General features: G+C 37.9%; 1 protein-coding gene across 4 annotated transcripts; it reads right to left on the bottom strand.

The window, feature by feature from the left end:
• Nucleotides 1-740: 740 nt before the first annotated feature.
• Nucleotides 741-19,408, bottom strand: LOC127942503 (target of Nesh-SH3-like). Of its 4 annotated transcripts, none has more exons than XM_052538221.1 (20): nucleotides 19,233-19,408; nucleotides 16,472-16,540; nucleotides 16,155-16,287; nucleotides 15,204-15,385; nucleotides 15,056-15,108; nucleotides 14,860-14,896; nucleotides 14,195-14,266; nucleotides 13,906-13,980; nucleotides 11,820-12,020; nucleotides 10,255-10,428; nucleotides 7,025-7,093; nucleotides 6,734-6,847; nucleotides 6,477-6,566; nucleotides 6,146-6,355; nucleotides 5,480-5,585; nucleotides 4,838-4,917; nucleotides 3,503-3,532; nucleotides 2,716-2,874; nucleotides 2,496-2,618; nucleotides 741-2,076 (listed from the first exon to the last, which is right to left on the bottom strand). In XM_052538221.1, exons 1-20 carry the CDS (start codon nucleotides 19,396-19,398, stop codon nucleotides 1,961-1,963), a joined length of 2,259 nt encoding a protein of 752 aa, XP_052394181.1. In that variant the 5' UTR covers nucleotides 19,399-19,408; the 3' UTR covers nucleotides 741-1,960. The 4 variants fall into 4 exon arrangements, with proteins under 4 accessions (XP_052394181.1, XP_052394182.1, XP_052394183.1 ...); XM_052538222.1 differs by lacking the exon at nucleotides 11,820-12,020 and adding an exon at nucleotides 9,421-9,486; XM_052538223.1 differs by lacking the exons at nucleotides 11,820-12,020; nucleotides 13,906-13,980 and adding an exon at nucleotides 9,421-9,486.
• Between the last annotated feature and the right edge of the window lie 1,184 nt (nucleotides 19,409-20,592).

The raw sequence follows: 20,592 nt of genomic DNA, 5'->3' as shown, positions 1-20,592 counted from the left end.
CTCTTTGTCTAGTTCTGGAAAAGTATAGTAATGCAGTAAAGCATGTATTGATGTTTACTTTTATCATTTGAGTTGGTGAGAAGAGGCAAGTTAAAGCTGCGGTAGGGAACTTTTGACGCTCTAGCGGTTAATAAACAGAACTGCTTGTGTCTTGCGGAAGAACATTGTAGCCGGAACTACTTCTCTCTGTTTATGTCTATGAAGAATCACAAAGGTACTGGGTTACTCCGCCGCGGTATCCCCGAAGCAATCTAAAATAGTCCGAATATAAACACTTATTATAGGTGTACCCTAGTGATTCAGGACAAGCTAAACACGGTTTGGAAAATGGATTCATGGTGTACTCGCTTATTATGTTCATTTTTTCTACATTTTGAACACAAACAAAGTTACGGACCGCAGCTCTGATTGGTTATTTTTTATCGGGAGCGCATGACTTTCTGCAAATGGCAATAGGACCACTGGGAGGAGCCAGAGGAGCTTGATTTTTTTCACAGATTATCTGTCTCATATTCTACTGTCAGGACACAATGACAGGTTTAATAAATATGTAAAAAATATTTTTTTTTTACAAAAGTTCCCTACAGCACCTTTAAGTGGAGATTAATTGTAGTCAAATTCCCAGCGGTCAAAGAGACCCAAGTGTTAACAGACCCACCTGAAAGACTGTTTCATTGTATTATCTAAAGAAAAAAAAACAATGGCACAGACGCACATGATAAAAAAAGAGACAAATTTAGTTTGTTTCAGTTAGTTTTTTTTTTTATTATTATTGTAAAATACATACAGAAGAAAACAAATCCAGAACAACAACCAACAGTTTCATCTTACAAACAAATTCCATGAAAATACGGAGAAGTCAGAGAAACTCAAAACACAACTGTACAAAGTATGGGACCCAGATAAGCTCTTCTTGAAGTATTACGATCTTCAAGACTCCTTGAAGTATTCAGTGGGATAACACTCAAAAAAAGTGTTTTTTTTATTTTATGTTTTCAACTTGTATCATAGTTCACAAGCTTAAAGGGGAAGGATTTTTTATTCTCTCATAGGTTTCCAGAAAAAAAATACTCTCTCCATATACATATAAATATATTTGTGCTGTGCAAATTGCAAGTGTAAGGCTGTCCTTACAATCTAGAACCATAAAATATACCAGGACTTACATTGGAAGACTATAGCCATAGTACAAAGCATCTGAGTGAATAGTATTTGCATGTGTGTTTGTAAAGGAAATGATTATGTTCATCCCAACCCGTTGTAAACAAAGACGTGTCGTTGTCTTGAGTCCATTGTGTCTATTCTAGTGTGGGCAACCTGACTTGTTGAGCCAGTACAATGTGTCCATAAAAGCAACATTACAAAGAGTCCCAGCTATACATATCATCTCACATATCAGAGACCTAAACTAATACAGCTGCCTCTGGTGGTAGACAAAAGCCCAGGCTGCCTTTAAAGCACTTAATAAAAACCTGGCCCTTTCTCACTGGAAGAAGGCCAATGAAGAAACCACAAACTTTGATAAATAATATTACACAAAATATCAAAATAGTTTCAGGGAGCCAGCTTCCCAATATTTAAACAAGTACGTTTACCTTTCTTTCTTTTATTGTTTTGTTTCGTTCATCACATCAATGTATCCAAAGTGTTTTTCTCATAATTAAGTATTTATTGATTTATTTTCCGTTGTTCTAATTATTGCATGATAAATAACAATATGAGGCACTGTTCTGCTATTTCATGTCACAAATGCACTCAAAAGTATTCCCTGACTTTGATCCTATACACTTATATACATGGTATTAACTTTGGTGACGTAGGCTGAGGAGTGACCAAACTCACCATCATTGGTGGGGGGGAAACAGTAAAAAAAAGAAGCCTGTCATGTGACCTTAGCAGGCACCAACCCCAACCAATGAGAGTTATTCTTAAGGGTTCCTTGCAGACACTTGCTCCGGTCCTACCATTTCCCTGGGATTGGCGTACCGCATTCGTACCATGCGACGTAGGTGATATGGGAGTTTCCACCTATCTGGCCGAAGTGGACTGGCTCTTGTCTCATTGCTCTGTAGAAGCCTGAAAATCATCAAGAAAAGCATTAGACTCCAACCAATAATCATTTACTCACACTTGTATTTGAAACCTTTACAATGTCCCCTGATCTGGCCGGTTGCTTTTTTCCATACAATTAGTTTACATGGGGACTAGAGATTTCAAGCTTCAAAAAAAAAGCAGGTAAAAGTATATATGACATATATCATACGATAAGATTTTTGTGAATAGTGCACTCTTAACTTCTACAAGTGGATTTTGAGTTCAGAAGCTGCTCAATACAATCCAAGAATGAATCATTTGGAATAGCTTTTTACATTGGATCGACTTATACTCATTCTAGGGTTGGAACACCAAAACGTTGAATACATAATCAGATTTATTGCATATGTCAACTGAAAGCACAATAACATCATATTTGGGGTTTCTTGTAGTTGAAATACCTGGCCTGTTTGGTAGCTGGTCTGCAGGGAGCTGAGTGCCCGTTCTTCCATCCAGGAATGAGTCCACAAACTGGCAGTGGTCTTCACCGTGACCTGTCTGGTCTCCAATATTGTAGAATTTACCTGAAGGGATGAGGATGAAAGGAGTTGGCCATTTATGATCTATTCTAGCTTCAATTGAACCCAATATATAGTATGCTTCAGTGTTCGAAAGACTGACCATTAAGGGAGTCGCTCAGGTAGATCTTGTATCGTAGGGAGTTGCAGAGTTGGATGCCAACAAATTTGCGGTACCACGTCCTCTTGACATACTGCTTCCCGTTGCACTCAGAATAGGAGTCGGTTTTGAATGGGAACTGGGTCCAAATGGCATCTTTACCTGAACGGCATGCCGAGAAACCCCAAGATGTTATTTTATCAACTGTCAAGGCCATATATTATGTTCTGACACATGCTGTATAAAACACTGTTATTTTCAGTGGTCTTCTGAAAAGATAACTGAAGTACAGGCACCATTTTTGCTTATACACATATTAGCAAAGGCCTGCTGGGAATGAAGAGCTGAGGGGCTCCTCAATTGATTTATGTTTCTATTAGCTCCTCTCATAACCTCGTCTTACTATTGGCTAACTTTGCTCCCTATATCAATTGTTCCATTACTCTATAATTTTCATCTGGAAAAGAAAATACACAGGAAGAAATCGAGGGAGACTGATATCAAACTGGCCTATTCTTGCAGCTAAATGAGCGCAAGAAAGTAACGAGGCCCTTATTTGAGAGCAGAAATGGAGGAGGATGGTGTTATCCATTTGCCACTCTTGGGTAAATGTTATGTCTGGCTGAGAACTTGGTATGGAAGAAGTGAATTCATAGGAAGTCTCCACAGCTCCTTTACCCATTCTTTTTCTTACTTTCCTCTACTAGGACTGCTCGTTACATTATCCATTCATTCAACAGCTAGGAATTTATCACCTGAGAGCAATAGTGTGCAAAGATGAAATGCGTACCTGAAACGTTCTCGCTTACACGCGGATCCGCTGCAAGAGAAAACAGGGCAAGAATGAGGTGAAATCAAAAATTATGGTTTTGTTTTAGAGCCACCTGGTCGTAGAGACAATCATAATGATCTGTGGACCATAGGAAAGTTGCTGACACAAATCAGCCAACTCTGCATTGGCTATCCATGGGTGGGCAGAATGCCTTACGTGAAAAAAAAAATACAATAAATTCCAACAGACAGAAAATACTGTGCTTTCCAGTGGATTTTGAATATCCCTTATGAAGAGAGATCAGCTGGCATGAACTAACCTGCCGGATCTGCCAAAGCTATAGGGGAGAGACTGAGCCTCATGGGCTTTGGCGGTAACAGCTCATCATTCAGTTTTCCTCTATTTCTTTCCCATCATCGCACATATGGTCTCTCTTTAATTCCTCATTGCCTTTGCCCTGCTTTCCATTATGTCGCTAGTCTCTTTTTTATGCAGGCCAGACAAGGTTAAAAACTAAAGCCCCCTCCCGTAAAACATGGTGATGATATGAGTCTTTATTTGTTCCTTTTTTATGATATGTTGCTAGTGAGCTTGTAAGACGGGAAAAGGTTGGCTGTGTGACAGCACTCCAGGGGTGCATCTGCAGGCAGTGATAGGTCCAAACAATGCTGAAGTCATTATATTACCAGCAAACAAATTCATTAGATATATCTCTAAGAGATAAAGAAGAGGTCATAAATATTGGTGGACTTGCACAGACAGCATGCAAACCCAATCTGCAGCTCTTCCCTGGGGATATTTGCATTTTATGCCTAATGTGTCACTTTCAAACATATTTTATGTTAGTACTAGGATTTGTTTGGGATGTAAGAATATAGGAATGATTTATGGTTGAACTATGACTAAAATAAACAAACAGTCAGATAGCTCCAGGACCTTGCTTTCACATTTAAATAGCATATATTTAAAAAATGTTTATGACAAGATAAGTTCAAGATTCAATTATTTTCTAGTTTAAACCACATGTGCCCAAAAATGGCACATTTTACAAATGTACATTTTACACCGTAATGTACATGTGAGTGTACACATATCGAGTTTTTAAACATATATATATATATATATATATATATATATATTTATATATATTTTTTTTTTTTTTTTTTTTTTTTTTTAATAAAGCACCACATTACATGTTTTGATTGCACCACATCACTTTGATTTTGGGGATAAATGTTTTTTTTTTTTTTTTTTTTTTTTTTTTCAAATAAGCAGTAAAGAAGTTTTCACATTTTTTTTTTTCTTTTTCTAAGTAATTCTACAAGAAAAAAAAAAGAATATAAAATGCATTACCTGACTCTGTGTTGAAGGTCACTGGTTCGCTGGACGGCCCTTCTCCGAGTTCATTCTTGGGCTTCACCTTGAATTCATAACTATACGATAAGATAAAGACAGGTAATGGGACATTACGTTTCTGCTTTGATCCACATAAAACCATTAGGTATATTCATTTCAGTTCTATTGATATGCCCCTGACAAGGCAGTGAATCTGCTTAATTCAAAAGTATTTTAAAAAGATTTCTTTATCGGAAACCTTGTGGGATGTTGTCAAATTCTGAGCAAAATGAGGTTCTCATTTCCCGTCTTCTAAGCCCTGACACTTGATATATTTATTCTGCAGTTTGAAGACTCAACGTCTGTGGCCCCCTTTAATGGATCCTCCATGTGTGATGTAGAGACATTACCAAGGCCCACGTGCCTTGAGATGCAGTCCATAGGATGTACTGGTTTATATTCTGTCACCAGTTCTTGAGCCTAAATTCAGTCTCATTAAAAAGCTAGCAAATGAGCCAGACCACAGAGCACGTGTCCAAACCTCACCTTTTCACCTCGTCCACCCCTGGTATTTGACACCCACATCAACTAAAATACATCTACCAAAATTCAACAGGGTTCCTTAAATAGAGAGATTGGAGTTCTCTATTGAGACTGTACCTTCTCTCTGGCTTGAGGTTCTCCACAGCTGTATGAGTCTGGTTGGTGGTCAAAATGGAAACCTGTTCACCATCAGGACCTTTAGTAGTTGAGATAACCTCATATTCTGTGAAAAAAAGAAAGAAAAGGAAATGGATTTGGGACTGATTGACTGAGTATTGAAAGGTATTGCTTGACTAGAAGAAGGTAAGAATTTGACCAAAGTTGACCAGTCAAAGTAGAGATTTAGTGTTCAACTGATCATAATTGAGAAATAGAGTTTTACTCACTCATTGTAGATGAATAGTGTTTTACTGATCAAGGTCGAATGTTAGTGTTTGACTGAATAAAATCAAGGCTGACCAGTCAAATTAGAGGGTAAGTGTTTGACGGATAAAGGTCAAGGGACAGTGTTTGACCAAAGTCAAGGTTTAGTAGTTGAGTATTCAAAGTAGAACTTTAGTATTTGACAGATCAAAGGCAATGGTTAGTGTTTGATTGACTCTTTTTTTGACTGATCAAAGGCAATGGTTTTTGAGTCATGTCCTAAACTTTCACTTTGATTAATTGAAGACAAGGATCAGTTTCATTTTAACACCACAACATATCACACATTACATTCCTCAGATAGAAACCAATCGATATTAGACCATGGTTTTCCTTTCACAGTTCATCCCTCGATCCTACCTGTCGTCTCATTATCTGTTTTCTCCCAATCAAGAATAATGAAGGAGGGGCATCCTTCCACGGTTACAACAGTGAGGTTGGATGGGGCTGTTCTTGGAGGGTTGGTGACATTTTGTTCTCCAGCCTCCGCCTCAGGGAAGTAACTCAGAGAGGTGGTGATGGAGCAGGGTTCATCTGGCTTCTTATCCGTCTTATAGACCACATGTGGAGCTGGACAACAACATATTTATGTTTAAATACAGGCTCTTCTTTGCTTTGGCTCGGAAACTCAGATTTGCATCATTTAGAGTCCTTGGAATGTACAGCTACAGCAGTTAAGAAGTCTTATTACCAATGTAGCGTTCTTTGCCCATGGCATCAACTTTAGAAGCAGGAACAGAGCTGAATACTGAAGAGTTCTCCCATGTCTCAAATCGGGGTGCTAAGACACCAAACATATGAACAAACAGTGTCGACTATATCAAAACTATTGTTAACCGATTGTTTCAACCAGCATAGTTTTATACATCATCTAAAAATGTATTCCAAAGATGTTTAACCTTCAGCATAACATTGAAGAATAATACAAACCATCACATGAAGACAAACCTGTCACTGTGGGAGATGTTGTTGTCTTTGGTTTGGTTGGTTTTGCTGTTACAGGTGGCAGCTTGGGTTTCAAGATGGAAGCTTTATCCTGATTCAAGTCTGTTATCTTGTCTCCTGTTTACACAAATTAATTCATTAAATATTTGTTAAACATAGCATCTTCTCAAGTTGTTTAGTGTTAACTGGGAGAAAAGTATATCAAAACACATTTTTACATCAATATTTCTATAGTTTTCATTTGGCAGATTATGGGGTTACAAGAGATGGACATTTAATTAACATTTTACCCACCTAATCCTCCAGGATTGCCAACAAGATTGGGCTTTTTTGCTGGAATAGGAAGGCGTGCAGCTGGAGAACCTGTAATGATGGAAGCAAAAGTCGTGAAGTGAAATCCTGCTAGATTCAGATATCCTACTCTCCCATTTCCTTCATCTGTTTCCACTATTAACTAACATGGACACGGTAAGTCAAAAATGATACCAAAAGCACTATAATAGGTCAAAAATAGACACCACACATTCTCATAATATTCCCACATCTTCATCATGTTCTCTTAACTCATGATTTAAGTTTTATAAAAATAAAAAATAGTGGAACACATCACTGCTGTTGAATTTCTCTCACATTTTAGTGAAGAACCTAAAATGTGTGCCTTAAAAATACCAGTTGTCCATTAACCATGTCTGTTACAGTGTCAAATATCTAACAATCAAGTAATACATCCAAATTAAACAGCAGCAAGTTTCTAACTTAACTCAAAATATGGAACAATAGATGGAATGCCCTCATTCTGAACCACAATGTGGTCAAGCATAAAATTTCCTAAGACGAAAACACAGGTTTTAAAATCTTTCTCCTGATTTATGGGAATTGGAGCATCTCATACTCTAAATAATAAAATTGAACAAAATTCTTGTTTACTTTTGTGAACCGGCAATTTCGATGTTTTTCTAAACGAGAGTAGCAAATTGAGAGGTCAAGCTCACTTGTGAAGTTAATGGCAAATTGAATAAAATTCCCTGTTTTCTTTCTGATTGCATGGATGAAGTCTAAACATTGGCACTTCAACTGCCTTTCAAGGCTTCAGTTCTCAGTGCCATCTTGCAGTCGAGCCAAAAGCAAACAGGCTAGAGCAAGTGGACTCTTCCCAGGAAAACTGATTCAATTTATATCCAAGGCACCAGTTGTGAAACCTTCAAGTTCATCACAGGGCAATCAAAAGAAGCTCAGCTCCCTAAACCCTGTGGGACAAGTCAAAACTGCAAAGCTGGGTGGCGAAAAAGCCAAACTTTGCTCAAAATAAAATTAAGGACCAACAGATGTCATACTTTTGCAGAGGGAAAGTAATTTCCAGAGAGCTAGCCGAGATTTTTGGTGGTGTTGCCCGATGTTTTGGGTGATCTAAAACTTTTGTGGTTAGACGATTTCAGGCAGCCACTGTCAAACAAATCTGCCATAGGATCTCTCTTCAGTAAAAGCCAGCTAGCCATGGCCTCCTCGGATCTCCAACTATTGGTCAGTAGAAGAAAACGAATGTAAACAGTTTGTGCTAATTTTGTTTTATTTCACTATTTTTGCACAAGCTGTAAGTAATAAGCTGTGGCAATCATTTTGCAGACTTTATTTTGTCTGTGATTGTTTTATTTGTGTAGATTTTCTACTGATCACGGCAGCAATAATTAATCAAATGATCAAATAATAGGGAATAGTGTTACAACCAGACAAATATCCAGATGTTCAATGCAGTTAAAAATCCTATTGGAAATGTAAAGTGTCACTTCAGTATCTGACCTGCAGTGGTGCTGTACAGTCTTTACAAAGTATGCCAAATTGTGGAATCTGCTGCATTTTCCAAAACTAGTCAGAATTGATATGCTATGCGGATTCAGCACATATTCTTTGGCTGTTTTTCTGCTGATACCTTAATTTTATGATTTTGCTAGTCATCTAGGCACTAAATCAATTCTGTTTTGAAGCTTTATTCATGATGCTAAACCAATTCTCGGTAAGCTGCTCTCCAGCATCATTTGCCATGTCAACTTTGTTGAAAAGAAAAGTAATGAGAATTAATAGTTAATGGTAAGTAGTATAATTTCAGGCTGTTTTTGATTTTGCTACACAGATAAACAATTTGGCAGACTAAAAAGCCCTCATACCGCATGGAAGCTCAAGAATATATCAAAGCATGCAAGTTGTCATGCACACAATGAACTTTAACCAGAAGCAGCTACAGTCCTCTGCAGAAGTTTCAAACATTATTGCTGTAATGCACAATTAAAAGAGCCACAGAATGTTATGAGACAGTTTAGGACAATGGGGTGGGTTTGTGTGTCCTTCAAAAAGACATGTTTTTCTCTTGAAAATAAATGTCCTACGGCACCATGATGTTTTAGAAATTAAAGGAACCCATCTGGGGAAAAGCTTTGACCATTTTAACACAAATCTCGTGGCAGCACGGGATCTGCAGAAGCTTGCAAAACGACAACAAATGTCAATGGACAACATGGCAGATTTGCAAGCAAATGGCTTGACTGGTGAATGAATGGATGGATGGACAGATATGAGTTTACAGGAGATTATGGATGGGAAGGACATCAACATGTGCACATGGGCTGCGTCACAAACAGACTTTCTGCAGGTTAATGATGGCTAACACAAACAGAGGACGAGTTGGCTCTTTTTACCGATTTTTGCTGTGGACCACATGACTGGTTTGGGGAGAGAAAGTCCCTTATGGAGCTCACCATTAGCTGTTGGAGGGGAAAAGAGTGGGTGTTATGGAGAAAAGGAAGACTAAGGTAGCATCATATTGTTGTTTTGCTAAGGTGCACAGAAGCTGAAGGAAACTGGGGGTTTACATAGAGTAATAGGCTGCCGTTCAACTGCCTGAGGAAAAGAGAAGGCTTTCAAGATCATATCAGTGCAAATGTTGGTGGTCTGAGTGCCTATGGGGCTAAATCACACATATTTCACTGACAGTAAAACTGTCAGTAGTGACAGAGTATGATGGCCAGTTTGCACACAAACCACATGTTGCAAAGGAGAAAATTTGGCTCTTGAAGAGAAACTGCCCCAAGAGAACTGCAACAAAAATTACTTAGCTAAGAGGGGAGGATATATATAGTTGAGAGGGGAGAACAGAGAGGGGAAAAATATTATCTTAAGTATTTTTAGTTAGTTTGTTTTGTTTTCTAGTAAAAAAAAAAATAAAATAATAATTAATACTACAAATTCATAATATACATAATATATTTTAAATCATAATTTTATATCCACTGAAATATCCACTGAAATTAAACCTAATTATCATTTATTTAAATTCAATTTTATAAAATTGTCTTTTGTTTGAAAAACTATATATATATATATATATATATAATTATTTTGATGTAAAGGAGGCAAGTTCTCTAAATGAATAAATAAATACAACATAAAAGAAAATCAGAAAGAAAGAAAGAAAGAAAGAAAGAAAGAAAGAAAAAGACTGGAGCAAGAGGGGTAAGAGTAATGTCTTTTACCCCCATATCTTCTGGACGAGTCACCACCAAGCCTGGGGGAAGAAGGTCTCATGCCATTAGAGAGAGAGAAATGGTATCTGCCCATGGACGTCTGATTCCTTGTGGTCACTGTTAGGACTGAATCGACAGGTTTGGGTGGAAGAGAAGAGATGGAGTCTCTCCGGATGCTCTTATCTAGATTAAAGAACAACAACAGCAGCAACTTTGGTTACTCTGGGAAGCATTGCATGCTGAGGCAGGTACTGTTATGTGTTAAAAAGATTTGCCATCTGCGGGCTGATGAGAGATGTCAAAGTTAGCTAGTCATGTTTCAGGTAACAATTCTGATATCTAAATTGAACTAAAAGTACCAGTACAGTATAATCACCATAAGGACAACGTAAGAGCTTCTTTTAAAAAACAAGTTATCTGCCTTGCTGCATACATAGGCAGCATCCTAACCAAAATCACCCTCTTGAGTGAATGATTTGGAACACTTTCTGTAGCTAGCAACTCAAAAGAATGCTCCTCCAATCTCAATTGTTTTGTGTTAGCATGCTGTTAAACTAACAGCCCAACATTTTTAATAGGCATAAAATTGGTAAACACTTGAACATTTTGTATAACATTAAATAAGTTAATTAATTCACAATTAAATTGATACATTTTGCTACTGGAAGAATTATATCTATAATTAAAAGTTGCTCCGCTTTATTCGCCACTTTGAATGAAATTTATTACTGAACATACGTAGCAATGCATAATGGGATTGGCTTTCCTACATTGGATGCGTTCGATAATCATGTTACGTGCACTTTGGAAAACCTATGATGCCTAACAATAAGTATAAGTAGCTTCCAAGGTTTGGAACAGAAACTATTGTTTATAGAAAACCGAATGATGTGAGAATTTAACAATACATAATGTCTGTTCTGACTGTGGTAAGACTAAATCTGATGTGCTGATGATTACAGTAAAGTGCAGCAGTGCATTCCTGTCCTGTGAAGACAAAGCATGGTGTAGAGGAGGATACAGGAAAGCGGATTTCAGACAGTAACACAGACATGATATACACCGATGGGACAGTTGTGATAGCTTGCCTGACAGAGCAAATAAATGAGAGGATTATGTGAACTGATGTCACCGGTTCTTGCTGTTTTTATTGGCGGTCTTGCTCACATAGACTATAGACAGCTCTTCCTGTAATCCATTGAGCTGGAGTGTGAAAAAATGTCTGTTTGTGGCTGAAGTTACCGAATTACTTCATTCGATTGGAACACGGTTTGAACATCCATTAATTTCCCGCATATTACTTTTCTCCAAAACCACCTCAAAAAGCAGAGATTCAAATGAATGAAGCTTTGAAGTCTGATATTCCTGTGTTTAGACTAAGTTTGCAGTGGTAGAACGCAAAGCCAAAGGTTGAACGGCTTATGGCAAAATAAAAATACTCAAGTATATATTTGGTAAAAAGTGACTCACTGAAGCAGTATCTTATTTTCTCATTACCTGTCAACCATCAGATCCTGAAAGAAGTATTTTTTTAAGAACTTTAAAAAAGAACAAGAAGGAAACATAGTAATTACCGGAGGAACTATGTGGCATCTGAGTGGCACTAGGTGCCCTGGTTTGGGGGTGTCCATGTAGGGGTGTCCGGGCACTGCTGGGTAAGGAATAGGGGGTAGGGGTGACTGAAGGATGGGAGGGCTTAGTGGATAGGAATTGGGGAAGGATGGGACGGAACTCCACCAGGTGAGAGGAGTCATTTCTAACATGACTGTCTGAATCTGTTCAGGAGAAATGAGCAGATGAGCTCTCCATGCTGGAAAAACCAAGTCAGTACACCTCAAGGTGGTCTAGTTGGTCAACCAGTTGAAGATGGAACATGGTTAATCGGATCAGCAACTTAGCCAAAGTGGACTAGCATCTCAAACCAGGTCAATTAGAGGTCCCACCGGGTGGTAGGACCACTGATAATCCATCTAGAATCCATCTAGCTTGTACCAGCAGTTTGGACCACCTTAAACTGGTTTCATCTGGATTTTCCAGCAGGACTGATTATTGAGACCATGACTGGAGAAGAGTCCCAGTAAGATGAACTGTGCACTCCTAAAACTAAAGGATCCAAATGGGTAAGGGAGAGGTTTGGAGTGATGTCATAGAAGGTTATCCAAAGACCCATTCAGTGACTAATTCTCAAAAGAACCATGTTTTACATTATGTTGAAGGACATTATAAAGATCAATATTTTTTCACTATCAAGAACCTTTTGTGGAATGGAAAGTTTCCACTGATGTTACAGACTCTACATGGAGCCATCAGTTCTAACAATCTTTATTTTTAAGAGTGTTTTGTAAAAAAATGTTTGATAGTAAACACGTTTGTAACAATTACTGAGTTTCATACTATTGATTCTTGATGGTACGTATGCTTGAGTGCTTATTACCAACACTGAGCGTTTATTCTTATGATTTTATTTTTCAGGGGGGTTGAGAATGAACTTGATGACTTTGGTCTCATAATCAGTTTGGCTCCAAGTGGAAAAGCTCAGAGAAATCTTAGCCAGAGTTCAGAGACAGGGGAAGACAGGAAAGGAGGTGGGACTCCCAGAATTCTGCCTTTCCCTGCCAGAACTGTCATGGGACTGATTCTTTCTCTGCGTGCAGTGACTTCATGCAGACTGAATGAAGGTGCAAAACATAGTGCAAAAACACTGCAAATGAATGAAAGGGTTGATGAAATCAGAAAAAAGAGAGATGGGTTTGAAGCTTAGAAGATGGAAAACAAGATTAGAGATCAAAAAATGTAAGAAAAGAAAAAGAGGCTAAACTGTTAAACTATAAAAAAATAGTCCAAGTTGATAAAAAAAAAAAAAATGTAATGATGATTTCTACAAATTGGTAATACCACATAATGACCGACAAATGGAACTTTAAAAAAAAATGTACTCTGCCATTGCCATGGTGCAGTGGTGGCTTTACATTATGGTACTCTGATATTTGCAAACGTTCTCTTATGGTAACCATGTGTAAATAGCACATTTACCGTAAATCATGGTCATATTATTTTATTTAGTGTGATAAGCCTTAATTGAGACATAATTTGCTGTTATAACACTACATACTGTATAAACAAAGAATTCATAGTGGCAAAGAGGGACAAAGAGGGGAAAGGACAAAAATAAAGGCAGAGTGCCGTTTATGTCCACAGTAATAAATCAGATGAGGGACTTGGGAAACCAAACATTTATAACAGTTATGATGTGATTGACAGGTGATTAAATGATGGGGGATTGGATGGACATAGATGAGCATGACAGGGAAAGAGCTGATTGGTGGACACAGAGAGTCTGAATGGTGCTGATGGGTGGAGCGTGAGCAGGCCTACAGAATCCGCGCCAATGCGTGACCATGCGTGACCACAGAGGGGCTTTTGCTGTGCACATCCCTGGGAAAACTTACTCTCACACTTGCTCCTCACTGTGGAGCCGACTGGTCAGGAATCCTCATCACGGTGGAATTAGGACTTTCTAACTCAATGTCTTACAAGGCATGCCAGCATGCAGCCAATCATAACAGTGGATGTCTTTAATCCCCACCCATGCCCAGCAAAGCAACTAACAACTGACTGCTCATAAGCAGAGCGATTTAAAACAAAACGTCTCTTGGTTACCGGATGGGAGCTGAGGCCATTTTGGCTCATTGGCTCTTGGAGCAGCCACAGTTCCTTGCTGGACCATTGGTGGCACTGTGGAAAATAATGCAATGTTTTTTTGTAAAAAAAAAAAAAAAAAAAAAAACACTGAGAAAAACCATGCAGGCATCCCCAACAGGACTCTTGAGAGGGAGAAAGTATTCAATGTCTTTACTGTGACTTCAAATGCAAATTTAAAGCAAATGACTGGAATAAAACCAAATCCTGCATGAAAGAAGAGTGCAGAGAGAGTTAGAGGGAAAATTACCAAAAGATGTCTTGGGACCTCCATTAACACCTGTGTTTTTGGGCGGTCCTGGCTGGCTTATGTTGTGGAGAGCTAGAAAGATGATTGTGAAGGAAGAAACCGACAGAAAATGCTTTCAAAAAGATCAGACCAAAAAAAAAAAAAAAAAAAAAAAAAATCATTCTACACAAAGATTAAAAGAAAAACATTCTGCCAAAAATTACTTAACCCTGCAATGTAAACTTGGTTCTTCTATCAAAACATTCCTTTGTTTGTTTTTGGGGTTCCAATCAGCCTAGCATAGCACAGTGCCTCAACCAATATTGTGAGTTTGGGTGGGAGTTATCCGTTTATTTGACCAATGGCAGAAGTGACAGTTCACCTTCAAATTTTGGTATGTCCCACACTCAAATCTACCTAACCTCTTCAGGTGTCCCAAAACTACTATGGTTGATACCTTTTAGGTGCTCTTTTGTCATTTGACAAGTTTGACTGCCCTTTATCACTATATGCCTTAACTGTATGGCAAAGAACAGTGTGCTATTGTCAAGTTATTTGGGATCTACAGAAGTTAGTAAGTCATGCGGGTTGGGAATGACATGAGGCTGAGTAAATGATGACAGAATTATCTTGTTTACTTTACTACATATAGGGCAATTCTTAAAAGTAGTAGTAGATGGTCTTACCATGTCGAGGTGGGAACAGACTGCTGTGGGGTGCAACCTGTAAAAAGAGCGTTACTAAATTACATTAAAAACATGAGAGAAACACTAAATGTTGTGCATGGCATGTGGTTTTGCCTGATAAAGTCAGTTGTTCTGTAAGTCTTCTATACTAGAGTATATACAGCTACTGTAGTTGACATGAAACAACACTACATACCAAAGTCTTGACAAAGGGGCGGTTGGACTTGAAGGTTGTCTGCATTTTTTTGTCTGAAAACAAAATGATAGCAGTGCAAGTTACACTTGATCATCTTTTTTAATTTCTCATCAAAAAAAATAAATAAATAAAATTAAATGGATGTTACCTCCCATGTTCGTGTTGTGGATGACTGGTTTGCTCCACATTCCACTACGGTCGTCTTTGTTGGATCGGACACCAAATTCATAGGGTGTGTTGGGCTTGAGGTTGTCGATCACAGTATCAGAGGTGGGGCAGGTTTGGTAGATCCACTTCCTGTTCCTTTCTCTATAGCGGATGGTGTAATGCCTGGTTCAAAGACACATTGGTTAAGTACTGTATTTAGTGGACAAAAAGTTCAAGAATCATTTCTACACCCTAGTTTTGGCTAGTTATAAAAAAGTATGTTGTATATCAAATGTTGGCATGTTAGAGGTTCTACAATTTTAGTAAACTGGTTTTATGTCACCATAACAGTGATCAGGGGTTAAACAGAAGGGCTTATGTTAAGTTTATTAAGAGTACTGGTTCATGACTTTAGTTCCCAATTGTTTTGGTCCAGGTCAACATTTCCAATGGCCTTTCTAAAAGTCTCTCTTTATTGAAGAAAAATGTTCACATACTTCTGCAAATGAAAACCAGAGCGAGTTGGGGGGCTGAGAGTATGTCAGTGCATCCCAACAGTGCCTGAATCCTCAAAAAGCATTTAAATGTAGACACACCACACCTGCAGTGGCAGGTTTCCATATCCCACACATTTTTTTTCTTCATCTGTGTAGAAAAACATTGCACTCATGCAATGGGTCTCTCGATTAAGCAACATAAATCCAGTCTCTTGTCAGCGCAGTGAGAACATTGAAGAAAAACCTGCAATACACTGTAAGGCATCTGAGGACGGGACCCCTAAATACTAGAGACAGGGTGCCATGATATTTCATAAAATGTTTTCCCAATGTTTTTTGGGTTAAATGGTCCCTAAATATGAGGTGAAGTAAATTAAGTCTTCCTCTGGGATTTAGAACATTCATATGGAACATCTTGGAAAAAGTAAAATCCAGATGTTGTTTGTGTAACTCACCCATCCTCCAAGCAGTCGTTCATGATGTTTCCCTCGTAGGGCGTCTTTAAGTAGGTTCCCCAGGACAGAAGTACAGATGTCGGTGTGACAGAATCGATCACCAGGTGAAGAGGTTTGTCCAGGTTCACCTTACCTGTTTCAAGCCCAGATTTATTCAAAGTTATGAGAAACCAATGCTAACAGAAGGTCTTCAAAGATTCCCGCTGGCTCAATAGCACATCTGTGGTGTATTTTCCACTAAATATACCGTCATGGATTTTATTTTTTTTTTTAATCCATTGCCAATACTTTTCTTATATATATATATTGCACCCTACCTGTGCAGTGCTTTTTCACATCATTGGTTGGGATGGGCTGAACAGCTACCAGATACTTGGGCTCAGCATCTGTGAAAGCAAGCATCTCAAGTTATTTAAGGGTTCAGACAAAACCATCCTTACAAGAAATTCAATCCAACATGAAGGAAATAACCTAAAAAAAAACATTGTATATTTTAGATATCTCCATAATCGAACACACCTGATTCAACTCATCAGCTCATTAGACTCCAAGACCTCAAGAGGTGTGTATGTTAGACAAGAGAGACATCAAAAACATGTAGTGCTGGGTGTTCTCCAGGACCAGGATTGGGAACCACTGTTTTCTGACATGGCATGTTTAGTTTTGGTTGTAAACAATAAACTTACTTTAACAAATATATTTGAAAATTATTAGGATATTTACACATTGAAAGTATTAGGGAAATGTTTTGTTTGTTATACCATGAGCCATTAAATTTAACAGTTTGTTAAAAATGGTATAATGTATTTATTTTTTTACTAATTAGTTATTACATGTGGTTTAAGATAGATATTTTTTTTAAATGGTCTTTTTCTGTAACAAGAACACTCTGATTGTCACTGGCCCACAATTCTGAACGTTTATGGTAAACTTCTGTTCAGTAAAATGTCTTGAGTTGTTTAATGTGAAGCTTTTCACACAGTTTATAGCTATGATGACAAAGGTTGCTAAACATCTGTGTTACCACTGTAACATAATTAGATTGCACATTTGCCAAAATTTGATTTGTTGGGGTGACAAGTTTGTCAATTATGCCTTTCTAGCAGTTATGAATATCTACACAGGAAAACTCATTTAGGCAAAAAAGCCCATTGGATTGATGGGCAGTACCAAAGTCCACAAAAGTCTGGACATTTATAAGTATATGTGTGTGTGGCATGTCAAGTTGGGAAGATGCCAATAACTGCTTTTGCCATTTGACCATCTGTTGTGCACATGTATCATATTGAAATCTCAGCACACACTGTAAATTCAAGTGAAATGATCCTACTGCTTGCAGCCAATGTTGAATAATAATGTGACTCTGTGTTCCTGTGTTGGACTGTGTATGTAAAGCAGCCAACAACTTAGAGGATTTTGTTAGTTTTGGAACAAAAAATGCTTTGTTTGCAAGCTTCTGGATAAGTGCATAATCAGCAATGTGTAATTATATTTTTTTGTTTGTGTCAGTGCTTTCCATTGAGCTGAACCTCAAAGACCTTGACTTCACGAGTTCACACGTACATACAATAAACTGAGTAAACGGTTATGCGTATTTGGCGTGCTGTCCGGGGAGAGGACTCCAAACTCGGTACTTACTCACGAGCCCGGGTTACTCCCCCTGACCGGGGAGAGGGGTCCAAGCTCGGCGTTTACCCCAGATCCAAGTACTCCCCCCAAGTGTTCTTCCCTGTGCTAGGTTAGGAACGAGCTGAAGGTGAGAAGTTGGGGTGGTTGAGTGATGCTGAAAATCTAGAATAACGAAGGTAGGACTGGTTTGATTATTTATAGGGGTTCTCTCTTGCGCTGATTGGATAGATGGATGTGATTAATGATGATGAATTGGCCGCGTTATTTATCTGCGCATGCTCCTCCCGAAACTTGTTTATAAAACATCAAAGTTTGAGACCTTGTCCACTTCAGTCTTAAATCTTAAATCGCATTTTCTATTATTTTAAAATTCTGTCCGACACTAATAAGCTGATGATTATTTAGACAAAATTGCTTTTAACAGCTAATTGGTCAGTATTAAAAGGTGACATATAACAAATTTCTTATTTTCATGTTATGGCTGATAACTGATAAAAAGCTAATATAAAAATTCTACAAAACATTGATAATTATTTTCATGTTATAGCCGATAACCGATAAATAGACAAAAGTAAAATTCCATCCAATTTTGTTCAAATAAAACACCAAAACTAAAATCATTAATTCAATTGCTACAGGTAAAACTTACATGTCACAGCATTATAATGTACAATTTGTACATGTATATTCATATTGAGATTTGCTAAAAGTTTAATTTGTTTTTTAGTATATTTTCTTTTCTTTTTTTTATAAATTTTAAATTCATGTTAAATAACATCAAATTTAATCCAAAATGTAAAAATTTGAGAAATGGTTATGACCAATTAAATATCCAATATCGGCCAATACCGAATTTAGACAAACTTCTTAAATATTGACAAATAACCAATATGGTATTGCAAAATCCAGTGAAATCCACAATCAACCGCACTCTGTTAAACCTGAAAAAGCAAAATGATACACCTGGCATGAGCCGGTTTTTAAAAACTAACATTAGCTTTAGGGTCCCTTTGACCTGACCCTATCCTTCTCAGAATGAACTCCAGGATTGTAGCTCCTAGGAACGACATGATGTATGGACAACAGGAAGTTATTTTACAGACGAAAAAAAAAGTGGTTAGTGTTCTTTGGAGTAATATGTGACCTTTTTACCTTGTCAAGCGTGATGTGTGGGTTTTTGGTGATGACAAACACTGTGGTTACCAAACCTTTAACAAATAGCATTAATTTGGGATTCAGTTACAGTTTTTGTTTTCAAATAATGGCAGAGCTGGCACAAACATGGGTGTGCAAATCAAGACAGTGGTTTAAAAGGGGCAAGGAATCAACATTTGTGGTTACTCCTCCATTCCCATGCTAACCCATAAAACAACATTAATGATTGTTTTGTGGGCTTCATTTGGGCTCTTAAGTGAAATAATGGCTGCCTGTGGTTAAACTCGGACTTACCAATCTCGGTCTCATAGGGTTCCCCATTTTCTGGAAGCTGAATGAACTGTTTGGAGAACATGCTGGAACCATATCCTAAAATGTAGCCTTCAAGTTTGATGTCAGGGTTGGGTCGAACGAACTTCAGAACTATGGTATCCCCACTCGCGTTGATTCGAACCTTCATATTCTGTCTTCTTACTGCAAAAAGAAGTGTTTGAAACACTTGTAATTGGGTTAAGAAACAGACCTGCAGCTATTCAAATGTTTTCTGTTTCTGTGTTTTTACATTCAATGGCAGTAAAAAGGAAATGTACAAAAAGAGTTACTTTCAGAACACCGCAATGAATAAATGATTAATTACTTAAAGAGTAAGTCTTTATGTTTTCCGGGTATTGAATGGAGATTGTTGATTTTTGAGGCCAAAGGGGGACGGAGGAGGGCTCTTTTGAGGAGCACAATACTGTGTGCCATGAAAATCATCATTGAGGTAAATCAAGGACAATGGATTTCACAGCTGAGCTTCCCATCACTTCACTCAAATCACAGTAGCATATGGACCTCCAATATTATGGACTAGTAACGCAGATTTACAGTCAGAGGAATTATGAGCATTTGACGCTCTGTACAGTTTCAAGAATTTGACACAGACCCACATTTAAAGTTATCTGATCATTATCTATTCAATCCCACACCAATCAATTCATTATAAATTAGCTTCTTTTCTAGCAGTGTAGTCTTTCACTGCCATTTCAGTGGATAATTTGCAGCATGGAAAATGTCTCGAGTCCGTTTCAGGCCCATTCTAAATTCAACAAGCCACCAGGCTAAGCAGAGATTTTTTTCGCTTCCACCTTTTCTCCATCAATCAGAACAGTTTAATGCTGAGTTAAAGAGGCCACAAGACGTCCTCCTTAAACTGATTTAAACTGGTTGGTCTGGGCCTTTGGAAAGTGATGTAGGTGTTTAACTTTAAAAGTAATTGCAAGCTTGGCAGGTCAAACTCATCGCCCCTATCTGTCAAAGTCTCGACGAAGCACCATTTCAGCCAAAGCTCTCATTAATCAAGCTCTTTAAACAGGCAGTTCGCCAAAAAAATGAAAATCCATAACATACTCGCCAACCTAAAACTATTCGACGTCGGTAGAGAAAAAAGATTCTGAAAAATATTGATGCAAATCTTTTCGAACAGCAACAGTTCCTATTGACCACCGATATACATCGTAAAATTGTTCACATGATAGAGCACTAAATTACACATTTCAAGTTACCTTAAGTCATATGACAGCTTTGTATAAGAAAGTCAAGTCTTTTAGTGAGTTGGTAATTCAAGAACTGCTGTGACCAGATCATTGAGTCAATTAGTTGAAAAAATGAATTT

This window comes from Carassius gibelio, chromosome A22 (genome assembly GCF_023724105.1).
Source record: "Carassius gibelio isolate Cgi1373 ecotype wild population from Czech Republic chromosome A22, carGib1.2-hapl.c, whole genome shotgun sequence".
Taxonomy (NCBI): Eukaryota; Metazoa; Chordata; class Actinopteri; order Cypriniformes; family Cyprinidae; genus Carassius; species Carassius gibelio.
The sequence above is the reverse complement of the archived record's forward strand: the minus strand, read 5'-3'. Positions and strand labels throughout refer to the sequence as shown.

Excerpts from the sequence above, each read along its gene's own strand:
- LOC127942503 (XM_052538221.1), bottom strand. The coding sequence starts at position 19,398 with ATGAAGGTTCGAATCAACGCGAGTGGGGATACCATAGTTCTGAAGTTC. Across the intron at positions 14,897-15,055 it reads GCCCCTTTGTCAAGACTTTG|GTTGCACCCCACAGCAGTCT; the intron begins GTATGTAGTGTT and ends CTCTTTTTACAG. Across the intron at positions 4,918-5,479 it reads AACCTCAAGCCAGAGAGAAG|TTATGAATTCAAGGTGAAGC; the intron begins GTACAGTCTCAA and ends CTTATCGTATAG.